We start from the raw sequence: 13,199 nt of genomic DNA on the forward strand, positions 1-13,199 counted from the left end.
GTGTTCTACAGTCTGTGCCATAAATGCAGTCCAAATCTGAGTCACACTGACGATCTTTAATTATTTCCTTCAAATTCATTTCTGGCACAATTTTTCTCATGTCCATCATTTTCAAATCATATTTCTCGTTATATCCCAAGTTTTTGGCACTTGTATCACACATAAGAAAGTTTCCATAAGGTCCATGGAAAATATCTTCCACAAATTCTAGAAGCCCTATAGCTATTTTTGCCTTTCTTGGCCACGATGGAGTGAACCATTGGTCCATGCTTCTTCTGAAGCCAGAGGGAATGAAAAGTTCTATAATCCATGGAAGGCTGATTCCATAGAGAGAGGTATATTCAACTCTTTCCGTCACATAGAGATCCCCACAAAAACCCATCAACTTGGGAGTATGTTCTTTATCCTGGAGGATCACCATTAACAGAAACTCCTCTAGCTGCAGAAGTGCCCATGCAGATTTCGCCTCTGGCAAAGAGACTCTGCCATCTTTGTTTCCATCAGCAAAAGACAGGATGAGATTAACCAGTTCTGAAAGATTTCCTTGTTCACCCAATTTTGCCTAAAAGCAACAAGCAAAAAAGATTAAGTATGACTTCAGTAACTACCACCAAGCCATCTGTCATTCTACCTCCTGTTATCTCGTATGAATAGCATGGTAGTGTATGTTCTAGTTTCCATTGGTTATGGATGTTACAGGACCTGCTATCAGATGCTTGAAGAGCTTCCTTTTTGCTCTGTTTTCATAGACACTAAGCATCTGATCTTCTGAAAGTACGAGTGTTCTCTGCATTTCAAAATGCAAACATTAAAATTCAAACATTATTCTTGGTCAGATGAGTCTTTAGAAAAATTGTATCAACTGGCTTGTTCAATATTCTCTTAGAAAAAGTATGCAGAATTCAAATGTTTAGATCAGGTTTAGTTTTCAGCTGGTTAAACCTTACAGGTACAGAGAAATTACATTATAAACTACATTTTGGCCAACTATAAAAAGTACCAAGACACACTAAGTACAAATCCCGTAACCTAAGTGTACTGAAATGCTTAATTTTGTTATTTGATATAACCATCTCGATTGTGTCAATACACAGAAGCCACTGCTGGAATCAGAACTGTTCCATTTTCAGCTACCATGAATGCACACACAAGGGCAAATAGGAGATATGGGAGACATAGGAGCTATGACAATAGCAGGATAATTTTAAGAAAGAAAACCCCAAATCAGAATTAACAGAGCATCAAGGTGATTATATTATGAAAATTCTGGGGTAGCATTAAGGTAATAGAAATAAGCATCACGTGAATGTAACACAGAAAGGACAAGTATGACTGGTCACTCTGGAGAGAGAGATTGCTGCTGCTCAGTTAACACAGGAACTCTTCCCAAGCATGAACAATAACCTCAAAAGCACCAAAAAATAAATGTTTTTACCATATTTTCTATACAAATACAAGTCAAGGCTGTAAACATGCAAGATGAGTGCCAACTTCCATAATTTAAAAAGTAAGGAAAAAACCTAATAATTAGTTACTTCAAACTTCAAGGTAAGCACCTCTGGGAAAAACTAGTTTTGTGCTGATTATTTTTATAATATGCACTTGAACAAGGCTCATACAATAGGGTATTCTCTCCAGCTTCAGGAAAATGAGCCTTTCAGTCAAAATAGAATAAATAAGCATATACTTACTTTAAAAAGACCATATACCATTTCTTTGAATTTCTCAACAGTGGTTCCTCTTGTTGGTTTATCAAATAGGACTACTTCCTTCCTTGGTTCTGGGTCAGTACCAAAATCAAGTTGAGCAGCTTCCTCCATCTGGCATCTGATAACACTTTGCAGATTTCCCCAGATTCCTAAGTACATCTGTGCAGAAAAAGAGGGGGAAAAGGTAAGAAACACTGTACAAGTCCATCTGAAGACTACCTGTCTTGCAGCCACTGCTTCAGGAGTCAAATGGCAACACAGCTCAGCAAACAAGAGTCCTGTGCACAGACAATGCATAGAGCAATTGGAACAATGGCAACCTCAAATACAACACACTGCTGCAGGTACTTAGGAGACACTACACTGGCAAAACACAGCTTCACAAACAGCGTATTGGCATTACTACCACTGTGCACAGGCTTTTAGGAGGCTGCTGCTTCTAGTTGTGAAGCAGGATAGCAGAGCAGCAGCATGCTGTACAAAAGTATGCTTATTCTGTCAAACTGTGGAAGGATCCAGTATATATGTTTCCAAAACACATCTATTATAAAATAATGATGTACGCCTCTACATACAGGAATAATCTATACTATTGTATATAGGTGCATATTGTATAAATTAATAGTATGTATTATATCTTCCATGTATAGATATTTTTATGTACATACACACACACACGCTCTGCATGTCACAGCAAATGAAGTTTGAAATAATCTGTATTAAACAGATACAACTTGCTGACACTGAGGTCTTCTTGGTGTTCCAGACAATGACATTTCAGTGGGAAATAATAGAACTAGGTTGGATGAGTAAAGCCTTACCTGATTGTTGGGCTTTGTTGACAAACATTTTCCAAAATACAATGTTTCTTTAGCACAAAGACTACTACATGCTGACCCATCAATAACTCCAGTCTTGTATTTATCACACTGAAACAAATACGGAGAAATATATTTAATAAATTGCCTGAGAAAGGAGACAACAACTGCATCTCTTCCAACTCTTGAAAGAAAAATCTAAGAAAATTTTATTAACTCTCTACCAAAATAACGTTAAGAGACACAAGTGGTTTTATCTGTAACTGAAGTTGTAATCTTACAATTCAATATGAGAATTTGATTAAATTACACAGGGCACTGACTGAATTGGCAGTGGAATTAGTCAAACACTTTAGAAAGCTATGCTAAATATACTTACTATTATTTTCCTACAGTCATGTCCTCTGCATAGCTCTGTGTAGGTGGAGTACTGAACATACATAACCCAGCTGCCAATAAACACTACTAACCAAGAGATGAAGAGATACTTCACGCGCACGTACGACAAACGTACCTAGAGGACACAAAGAGAAAATACGATTTGCAATTCACTGAGCAGCAGTAAACATGACTTACTATTTCACCTTTAAGGAATTTGACTTCCACAGTGATAAAATAAGCAGACTACATTACATGGAACATTCGCTTCCTTCAGGGAGCAAAACTGACAGGGGAGGTCAGTTTGACTTATGTAAATGGAAGGAAAATTGAGATATAAATAAATAGAAGAAAAGGCGTCAGACCCTTATAGGGCAAGCCAGACTGCAGGAACCAATTTGATCAAAATCAAACTGCCAGAGCTCAATTACATGCATTTTTCTCTAAGACCAGTTACTTTTGTTCCACTCATGGTAAATCAAATCCAACACATCAGGACTTTTTTCAAAAAATATTCTGTGTTCATGTGTAAATATGCAAAGTAGATACACAAAGAGCATGGTGGATGTCAGGGTCAGGTTCCATGTGCTGAAGTCTCCCTCTCCTTCCTTGAAATTGCACCATTTAATTATGCAAATAAAATTCCTCTGTACTAGCCTCACCTTCGGTCATCTTTCCCATAACTGTATGCAAGACTTTCCTGTTGTTTCTGTGGCCTCACATTTACAATTTTCACTAGGGACAGAGGAAAAACGTATTTAAAAATTAAGAATTGAGGGAGAGCTAAGTGTCTTGCAAAGTAGGAGGGATGTTTTGATCTTTTTCTTTTTTTCACCTCAGAATCTGATGTGATAACAGTTGGATTTTCTTACATCAGGATTAGAAAATAATTAGAAAGTTAACTGTAGCAACAGGATATAAGGAAAGTGCATGAGAGCAGCTATATCGGGTCAGTATGAGATGCATTTCTATGAGTATCCTGATCTTCAGCATTAGCTATAAGAAGATGCTCTCACAGACTGAGAACATATTATATATCCCAAATGTGCTTGCAGTTTCCTCTAGAAGAACTTGCTAAGCCAGATGTGATATTCTATATTTAGTAAATCTTAAATAATTTATCTTTCCTGAACTTACCCAGACTCCCTTAATAATCCACATAAGCTTTTAGCATCCACAACAACCTTTAGCAATTAATTCCACAGGTCTACTATCCACTGTACCATGGTCAGGGACCAGACTTTATTTTGCCTAAGTCTGATTCATATTAGCTTTGTTTGAGATCCCCTAGTTCATTTATTGGAAGAGAGCAGTTATCAATTTCTGTCCACTCTCTCCCCATCTGACATGATTTTGTAAGTCTCCATCACACTCCTCCCTGTTATGTCATCTCATTTCCAGATCAACAGGTTCTAACTTAGCAGTTCCTCATAGAGAAATTATTCCATGTTTGGAAAGGGTTCCAAGAAAAGTAGTAATGATGAGCAGTTTTGCTATCACATCCATAGAACTGCAGCAGACATAAATAAATCTGCTTATTTTTAACTAGGAAGACTGCAATAACTTACTAGTATTTATTAAAATATGACAAGACAACCTGCATGCATTACACCCTTTCCTCCTGGGAAGAAATGATCCAACAAAAGCCAGTTTCAAAATACCCAGAGGAGATTCCAATCCATACACCTGTGGTCCTGCCACGTGCCTCAGCGGTGTATCCCTATTCTTTCATGCCTTCATACACTTGACAATCTTAAAACTACCTAGTTAAAAAAAGAGAGAGATACAACTAACTGCTTTTATTCCAGTGATAAATCTTGAGCAGGAAGAACTGCTTCAACCAGTTCTTCTTTTATGATATTTTATTGCACGTGTTGTAAAGACAAATAATTTCTGCTCTTTTCCTCAGAGCCACAAAGACCTTAGTTGGAGTAACATGTAATTTCCTCTAAAGCGTGGTATCCACAATAAGGATATACATTGGATGGAGTACAAAAGGAGACCAACAGTAATGCTGTGTGGTTTACAGTACATTTAGAAACAGCTAAGAAAATGTATGAGAAAGCTGGGCATAGAACACTTAAGAAAACAAATCTGACAGCAAGGGGTTGGGCAGCATCAAAAAAAAGAAAAAAAAAGAACACATAAAGAACACCACTAAAATGACAAAACTGCAAGCCTTTTATGGAACGTCCTAGCTTAAAAAGAAGACAAAATACCACACCTACATGCTTACAACACGAAGCATCACAATCTTCCTTGTAGACCACACTACTTGAACAGACGAACGAAAAGCAGTAGAAGTCATCCTACATGTGAACCAACAGTAAGTGAAAACTTATGGGTTCAGAAATACTGCTCTCACCCCCTAAAGAAGAGAACTGAAATCTTAGTTCCAGCATAGGTGGACTCAGTCTCATAGATTCTTTCTTCCAGATAATTTTCTGTATTTAGTAATTTACAATTTTCACTTACTAATTTTTTCTTTCCAGTATTCATCTCAAACCATTTGTTTAGACAGTCTTAGTGTCCCCCTCTCAAACCACACATCCTCTGCTATTCTTTTTCTTCCAGCTATTTCCAGTCTATTTTCATCTGACTCTGCAACACTGGCCTCAGTTCCCATCTTCCTCCACTTTGTCTTCCATCTCCAGTAAGTTTCCAGCACTACTCAGTGCCTCATCCACTTCTTCAGTTTCTCCAGCACAACTTTCCTCCTTCAGAATCCTTGTCCTGCCCCTGTACCATCCACAAGCATCCTTCTTTCTCAGCTCTGGGAAGCCAGCAGAAGTGGTATGGCAAAGCATTAGGAGAGGGTCTCTCTCCCTGTTCTCACTTCCAGAACCAAAGGAAAACTGTAAGCAGGGCAGATGGATTCTTTCCCTAGTTTAGTTCTTACACCCACACTACACAAAATAAACCAAAACAAACCTAGAGATTTATTGCTCCCTAGATCTCTAGGAAGCCCAGGATACCAGCTCAGAGGCAGCCCTCCAGCAGAGGGGGCTTTGAACTGAAGAGGTGAACCAAAGCAGTAGACCTGGATCAGTTGTGAGCATACAACCAGACCTTTCTCAGTCCATCTACAGAACACAATGCATTTTTTCTTTGCTCCCTTCATACATTCTGGTGGTCGAATTACAAATGAATAATTTTAGCACTTACAAACAAGAACTGCTTCAGCACAGTCATGCAGGTTCAATGTCTTCTGTAATAATTTCTCATTTTTTGTTCTTATATCACCAAAAAAATCATGGTTCCATAAACATTTTTTGAATCACTAGGTTTCAACCTAGTAATAATACCACTAAGTGCTCTGTAGTTAGTGCCTGAAATTATCTAACTAGGTGAGTCACTCATCTATTTTTACTTTGGCCTAATGTTTCTGTAACTAGATACAACATGAAAAAGAAAGAATTACTTTGCAAAAAGCACCATGAGATACAGCAACATCTAAAGAAAAGTACAAATGGTATTTGTCATTAAAGCACGGTATTTTGATAAAATCAGATCATATTCAATTATTGATAGCTATGCAAAGAAGGCATGTTTAATCATGAGGGGTTTTGTGCACATCTTTTTATCACGATTGACATCTAGTTGACTAGGCAAGCAACTACCTATTATTTCCACTTCCATTCCCTTGCCCAAATCCTCTGTCAAAGATTACCACCACATGACAGACTCTGTAGAAGCACACACAGTTAGGTGTCATACTCTATATCACCATTTGCAGGAAAAAAAATTGTTTTCACCGGAAATTTCCAGTAGTCAAACAAATAACAAGCTGGAGCAGCTAAGGTATGGGCACATGCTCACTCTCCCTCTTTAGCTGTAGATACAGTAAACTAAGAGGGGCATCTTGGACTACCCAGCCAACTCCACAGCACTGAGCAAGTACAATCAAGATGCGCCAGGCTGAAATGAGAATGGCCTCACTCAAACCATCCTTAACTTCTTGCCTTTAAATTGTCACAGAGCTAATCTAAAACATTCTATTTTCCATCTAAATATATGCCACCAGTGCATTGTTGTGAACCTAATCTCAGACAAAGGTTCATCCTGTATTTCATAAAACAAACCCCAAACAAAACCATCACACACACAGAACTCCAGCAACAAAACTCTTGAGCATCTAATCTGAAAAGGAGGTATGTTTTCTAACAGCTTATGGTGTTAGATCTAAATTTCAGGCAGGGGGTTGGGGAGGGGGGCAGGGGAGAGAAAAAGAAACCATAATCTAACAAAACTCCCACACAAACATCACCCCCTCTCTCCCCACCCAAGGAAAAAAACACCAAAAACCCAAACCAAACACCAACAAAACTCACACAACAGGGATGGTGTTTACAGTTTCAGGTAAGTCCTCTTCCTTCCCACCCAACCTCTCATGGTCTTTCCTCAGCCTAGAGCTGCTGAGATAAGAAAGAATGGTCTTCCTGAAGCGTCTCACAAAATTTTTCTCTACAAAAGTCTTCTCTTAATAGGATTACTGAAAATCCTAATAAGTTAACTTTCTTCAGTATTTCCCCTACACATAAATCAGGGGAATTCCTGATTCACAGAATCAGGAATTATAGAAAATAAGTGCTAATGATTATCTTTGATTATTTGAAAGATAAGTGATTTCCTTTAGAGACAGGATTTTGTTATTTTGCGTTTTTTAAAACTATTTCTAATAACCCCAATATATCGTAGAACATAAAGCACAGAAAACTACTGATAAAATCCAAGGAAGATCAAAAGAAATACATCTGATAATTTTAGGCAAAGCTGTTTCACGTATAAAAACTGCTTGGGAACCCAAGCTTCAGGGACAACAAACCCTCTACGTTTCTCAGTGTTTCTTGCTGAAACTTTCCATGAACCTTTATAACACTGAACTTTAAACCAATGTGCTATTTAATGCAAATCTGTATTAATCGCATACCATTTAGTATAACCTCAGAGACCAGCAGTGGCCTGCAGGCACCAGGACCACTGCAGAATATGACCATATTTATGTACAGAATAATGTATATATGGGTTTATCCAAATTTGTCCTCCTTCTCAGGCAGAAAGCAAATGCGTTTGAGACAGAAAATCCTTCCCAAATGCCATCTGACTACATCACATATTTGGCAAGAAGTTCCAGAGAAGCGAGGTTTATTTTGAGCTCAGCGCTGTGCCAATGCAGTCCTGTAGCTTTTGACTTGCAAAAGCCATCCTGCCAGTTCAGAGCATGGACAACAGCATCCATCTGCTTACAGACAACCACAAGCTTTCACTCTCTGATTCAAGGGGAATTACTTTTCTAAGGACTTCCTTATCACATTCAGCAAAAGGACTGTTCATTATTTTGATTTCTTCCCATACATTCCTCCTATCCAATTTCTATTTCTTCCCCCCCAATCAGCCTGTGAGTGTAGACACACTTAGTCCACTTCATCCAGCACGTGCAAGTGCTGCATGTGCAGCAGGGACAGGATTTACCGAGCCTGGTTTGGTCACGTGCACTAATGCACCCACAGTGCAGAGGACTCACTGCACATATGCCGTGCACGTCATTGGAACACATTTCTGAGCAAGGAGTCCCAGTGTTGCATTTAGGGAGCAACACATCCAGACAGACTCCATTTGAAATTGTGACAAACTGCTAGGAAACTTGTAATAAGAACATATTCAGGGCAACCGGAGGACAGAGTTCCAAAAGTATCAAAAAGGAAGAAAGTGTTCAAATTCAGGAAACAATTTCTCTTTTCAACTTTACTCTTCCATCAAGACACTTAAATATGAGCCAGGGAACACAAGAATGAGGGAAAGCACTTGTAATGCTTGATGTTTCAGAGTCAACTTCTTCCATCACTTGTATATTCTGCTAAGTCATGTGCATTGAATAATAATTAGACATTCATCCCCTGAAATAGAACTGGAAAACCACTTCTGGCAAAACTCAAGCCTGGATGAACTCCAAAGCATATGGAGAGTAGTGAATCAACATGCAACATAACTTGACAGTTTTTTGTTAAGTGTACTTTTTATTTAAAACACTTTTACGGTTAAAGAGCATGAAAGCATTTCTTTGTTTAGTAGTACAGAGAGCTTAATTCTGCAAAGTATTCCAGATAACCATAGCACACTTATCTCCTCCAAATCAGAGCTGTTTACTCCATTTGTTTTACACACTAGCAACAGGAAAGGACGGATAAAAAAAAATGTAGGCCAATCGTGTTAGAAATCCTCTTTTGTTCTCTGTTCAGGTTGGTTCATGGATCACGGGATGCACTTCAGGTATGCTGACATGATGTCTGAGAGATTAGCCCACACTGTCTTGGATGCCATGTAATGGACACGTTCACATCTTTAAGAGCACAAGTGAATTCTTAAGATTATGTCAGTGTCTTGAATTATTTTGTATCCTGAGTAACTAAACTGAGTAAACAGAGCTGAGGTATCTTTTGAAATAAAATAGTGACCAAGATGGAAAATGGGTTCTCTCTCCTTAAAAGGTTAAACAAAACAAAAGGGATTAAAATCTTAAAGCAAAGAGATGATACAGGAAATTTCTGTTATGTGTGGCTTTAAACTTGCTTATTCTTTGGCCCTTCAAATACAGTCTCTTGTACATTACTTAAGTCCATGGGGCACTTCTAAAGAGTCTGAAAACTTGGTCCAGAACCTCTAGGGGCCAGAAAGTTTCCAAGCATGCAAGTGCTCTTTACACGATTATTGTCGTGAGCAACCCTGCTGGCTTGTCCTCTGCCTCATGATACAATTGGTAACTACAGCTATCAGAAGGAACTTCAGGTCAACGTCTCCTAAATTTGGGACACTAACCTCTCTTTATAAAACACAAAATCCCAGTGTTAATCACCCAACTGAAAAATCCTATAAATACAATTAGATTACTTTTTTGTGATCTTTAGTAGCATTCAAAAGTTTGTCAGGTTTTACAGTATTTTTGGGTATTTTTTGCTATTATTAAATTACCTATGGATCTAGAATTCTGCATAAAAGCTGAAGAGCAAGTAAATTTGCCACAGACTATCTGCTGCAAACCAACTCATAACATCCTGCTCCTAAGTACAACAGGAAAACTAGAACAGGTATTAAATTTTGTCTCGCAGAATCTGATGTTCTGTCAAGACATTTCACAACACAGTTTTCAACGAGTCTGGAACACCAGCCATCAAAAGTTGGAATTCACTCAGTGATAACCTTCCACTGTACAAACACCTTCCCCACTGTGCTACTTGAAATGCTCATAGAAATACTACACAAATCTTTTATCTTGCTCAGAGGCCTCAGTGAGTTAAATCTAACATTTACTTAGAGAGCACTGGCTTCTTTGGAGACAAATGCCCATAAAGCACTCAGCAATTAGTGCAGTTAAACCATGACTACATTTGTCAAGCACCAACAGTAATGTGCAGTGACAAGAGAAGCCAATATATTGATAGCTTGCTGCCATTCCACAGATGCATCAAACATCAACATAGCAGCTAACACTAATACAGAAAAACGTTTATGTTCACAAAACCACTATTTTAGATCTCCTAAAACGAATCTGTAGAATATTCAAAAGCAGCTTTCAGTATAAAAAAGCACAGTCAGAAATATTTTTTTAATCTGCAATAGAAACAAAAATTTAGCTTCTTTGGCTTTTCTAATAAATAATTTTGCTGTCTTCCTGTTTCTCAGTGGACTTCAAAATAACATATTTTGCTTGGAAGGCCTTAAATTAAATTTTGAGAAGAAAAGAGAACAATGTTATCAGACAACCCCATATAAGGATCAGAGAGAGGTTATCAAGGCAAAGGAGGCAAACAATTTGGAAAACCCTAATTTGAATGGTAGTGTATAGATTACAAATTCATTTTTACTTGTATTGAAGGCTTTCTCCTATAGGAATCCAAATGCCTTACAAATGTCTAATTCAGTAAATAGATCTACAGTAATCTTTTCCGGTCTAAAGCCCAAGTGATACTGACCCAGATTTGCAGATACATACCATAAAACAAATACTAAAGAGGGTAAGATTATACTATATCTGCACGCTTTTCCTTAAACATTATACCCTCTTCTGGGCACTTCCAAAAACAGAGTAAGACTGGAAAAGTTCCAGATAAGAAGAAACTAAAACATTCAAGATTTTAAAATGCATCAAAACAAAGTACGTTTTTTTTTAATGCAACGGTCACAAAGCATATCAACAGATGACGAACACGTAAGTAGCATATATAAGAAAAGTAAATATTTCTCTGCTCCAACTTAACAAATACTCATTTTAGTTACAATTTATTTAAAACACAATCCAACCTATAAAAAGGAAACCCAGAGGACAGCTATCAAGAAACCACAGGGTTATATCTGACTGACATTTCACAGCAGAACTTTCCACAACACGACAGATACAGCACTTCCAACCAATACGTCACTACTCAGGTAATTTAAGTAATGCGAACGTGTACTTGTATACGTAAATACAGAAGTCTGTCTACGAACACATACACAAATGCATGGAGCAATTACCTACTAGGCAGCAGAAGAAAAGTGACCGACACTAATTTTTTTAGAACACGTGAAAAAACGAGTCTGCTCATGCAAGCTCTATTCCCCCCCGACAGGACGGGCGCCCGCGGCAGCGGCGATAGGTGTAAAGGCGGGACGTGGAGAGGGCTCCCCGGGCCCGGCGGTGCCGCAGGTGTGGCTGCCCCGCTGACAATCCCCCGAGAGCGCGGGGCCACCGCGGACCGGCGGCGGCGTAACAGGTCCCGCGGCGCTCGGGGAGGGCGCTCCGCGCACCACCAAGGCCCGACCCGCCCGGCGGGGGCGGCGAGAGGCACCGCGGCCCCGGGGCCGCCGCCACCTGCTCTGGTGCCCCGACACCCGCCCAGCCCCGGAGCCGCCACCGCCCGCGGGCCGAGCCCCGGCCGCCGCCAGGCGCCGGCGGGAGGGAGCGGCGGCCGCGCCGGGCCGGGGGGAGCGGCGAGAGCCCTGCGGGGGGCGCCCGCTCCGGAGGGAACTTGGCGGGGAGAGACGGGCGCCGGCACCGGCCCCTCGCCGGCCTACCTGCGCGGAGTGGGGCTTTCTCAGCCAGGCCCCCGGGAAGAGCCGCCTCGCCATGGCAATCACACATCCCCGCAGCGGGCGGCGGTCGGAGGCGGAGCGGCGAGGAGCGCTCCCCCGCCTGCCGCTGCAGCCGCGCCGCCGACTCCCCGGGGCTCGGCACGGCGAGGGAAGCGCTGCCTCGGGCACCGGCGGCCGCCGAGAGACGGCGGCTGTCAGCGGGCAGGGTGGCCGGGCGGGCAGCTGCCGCCTCAGCCGCCGCACAAGCCGCTCACGCCGCTGCTCGAAGGAGTCGAACGCAGCAGCTGTGAGGGGGCGAGGCGAGGCGGAGGAGGAGGCGAGGACGGGGAGCCCCCGCCCCGCCGGTTGGCGCTCAGCGCGTTGTCCGTGCCCGCCCCGAGCCTTCGGGGCTGTCCCGGCCCGTCTTCCCGCTCCAGAGCCGTGCGGGGCTTGTGGAGCCGACAGCCACCCCCTGGTTCCGCTCCTGTCTGCCAGAAGGCGCTCGGGCGCTGTCTGGGGACAATTATGGAGAAGTCAGTTAATAAAAAACGTGTGTCGTTGATTGCGAACAGGCTCCTGTCATTTACTGGGCAGGGTATTAAAAACAGCTGCAGGCTTGTTGCAGTCTTAAAAAAAAAAAAAAAAAAAAAAAAGAAAAGAGGAGTCTTTCCTTCGAAATAAGGAAGCGGCGTTTGCTTGGGCCCGTTTTAACACACAGGAGGGAATTCTTTACTGTGAGGGTGGTGAGGCAGAGAACAAGTTGCTCAGGGAAGCTGTGGTTGCCTCGTGCCTGGAAGTGTCCAAGGCCAGGTTGGATGGGGCTCTGAGCAACCTGCCATGGCAAGAGGGTTGGAACTGGATTATCTTTAATTATCTGGGTCCCTTCCAACCCAAGCCACTCTATGATTCTACGCTAGTGCCATAAAGTGGGGGAAAAGTTATGAATTTCTTCTTCGCCAGAGGATTTCTCAACCCTTCATGCACTGTGGGAAGTCTCAGTCCAATTGAAATTTGTGGGAACACTGTTAACTTCAAATCAAATAGCCCTTTCTTATGCAAAGTTTGATTTTTGTCCAGCCTTCTTGTGTTTGTGACTTGATTGTGACTCCTTTTAGCGCAGAGGCTACGGGGCCTATAGGGCCTATGGAGTCCTTGAGGCCTATGAGACCCAGAAGGCCTATGGGGAGTCAAAGTCAGAAGCCGGGAGTTTCCAGTTCTGATGCTTTTTGTCTGTGAGACTTTGGGC

General features: G+C 41.4%; 1 protein-coding gene across 1 annotated transcript in view; it reads right to left on the bottom strand.

Annotated features, from left to right (window-relative positions):
• LOC116791185 (EVI5-like protein) overlaps positions 1-12,162 on the bottom strand; it is a 99,473-nt gene extending 87,311 nt beyond the window's left edge. The window contains 4 exon segments of the mRNA XM_032696952.1: positions 1,688-1,868; positions 2,531-2,638; positions 2,907-3,041; positions 11,957-12,162. Coding sequence (XP_032552843.1) covers positions 1,688-1,868; positions 2,531-2,638; positions 2,907-3,041; positions 11,957-12,010 — 478 coding nt within the window. The 5' untranslated portion in view covers positions 12,011-12,162.
• Between the last annotated feature and the right edge of the window lie 1,037 nt (positions 12,163-13,199).

This window comes from Chiroxiphia lanceolata, chromosome 9 (assembly GCF_009829145.1).
Source record: "Chiroxiphia lanceolata isolate bChiLan1 chromosome 9, bChiLan1.pri, whole genome shotgun sequence".
NCBI lineage: Eukaryota > Metazoa > Chordata > Aves > Passeriformes > Pipridae > Chiroxiphia > Chiroxiphia lanceolata.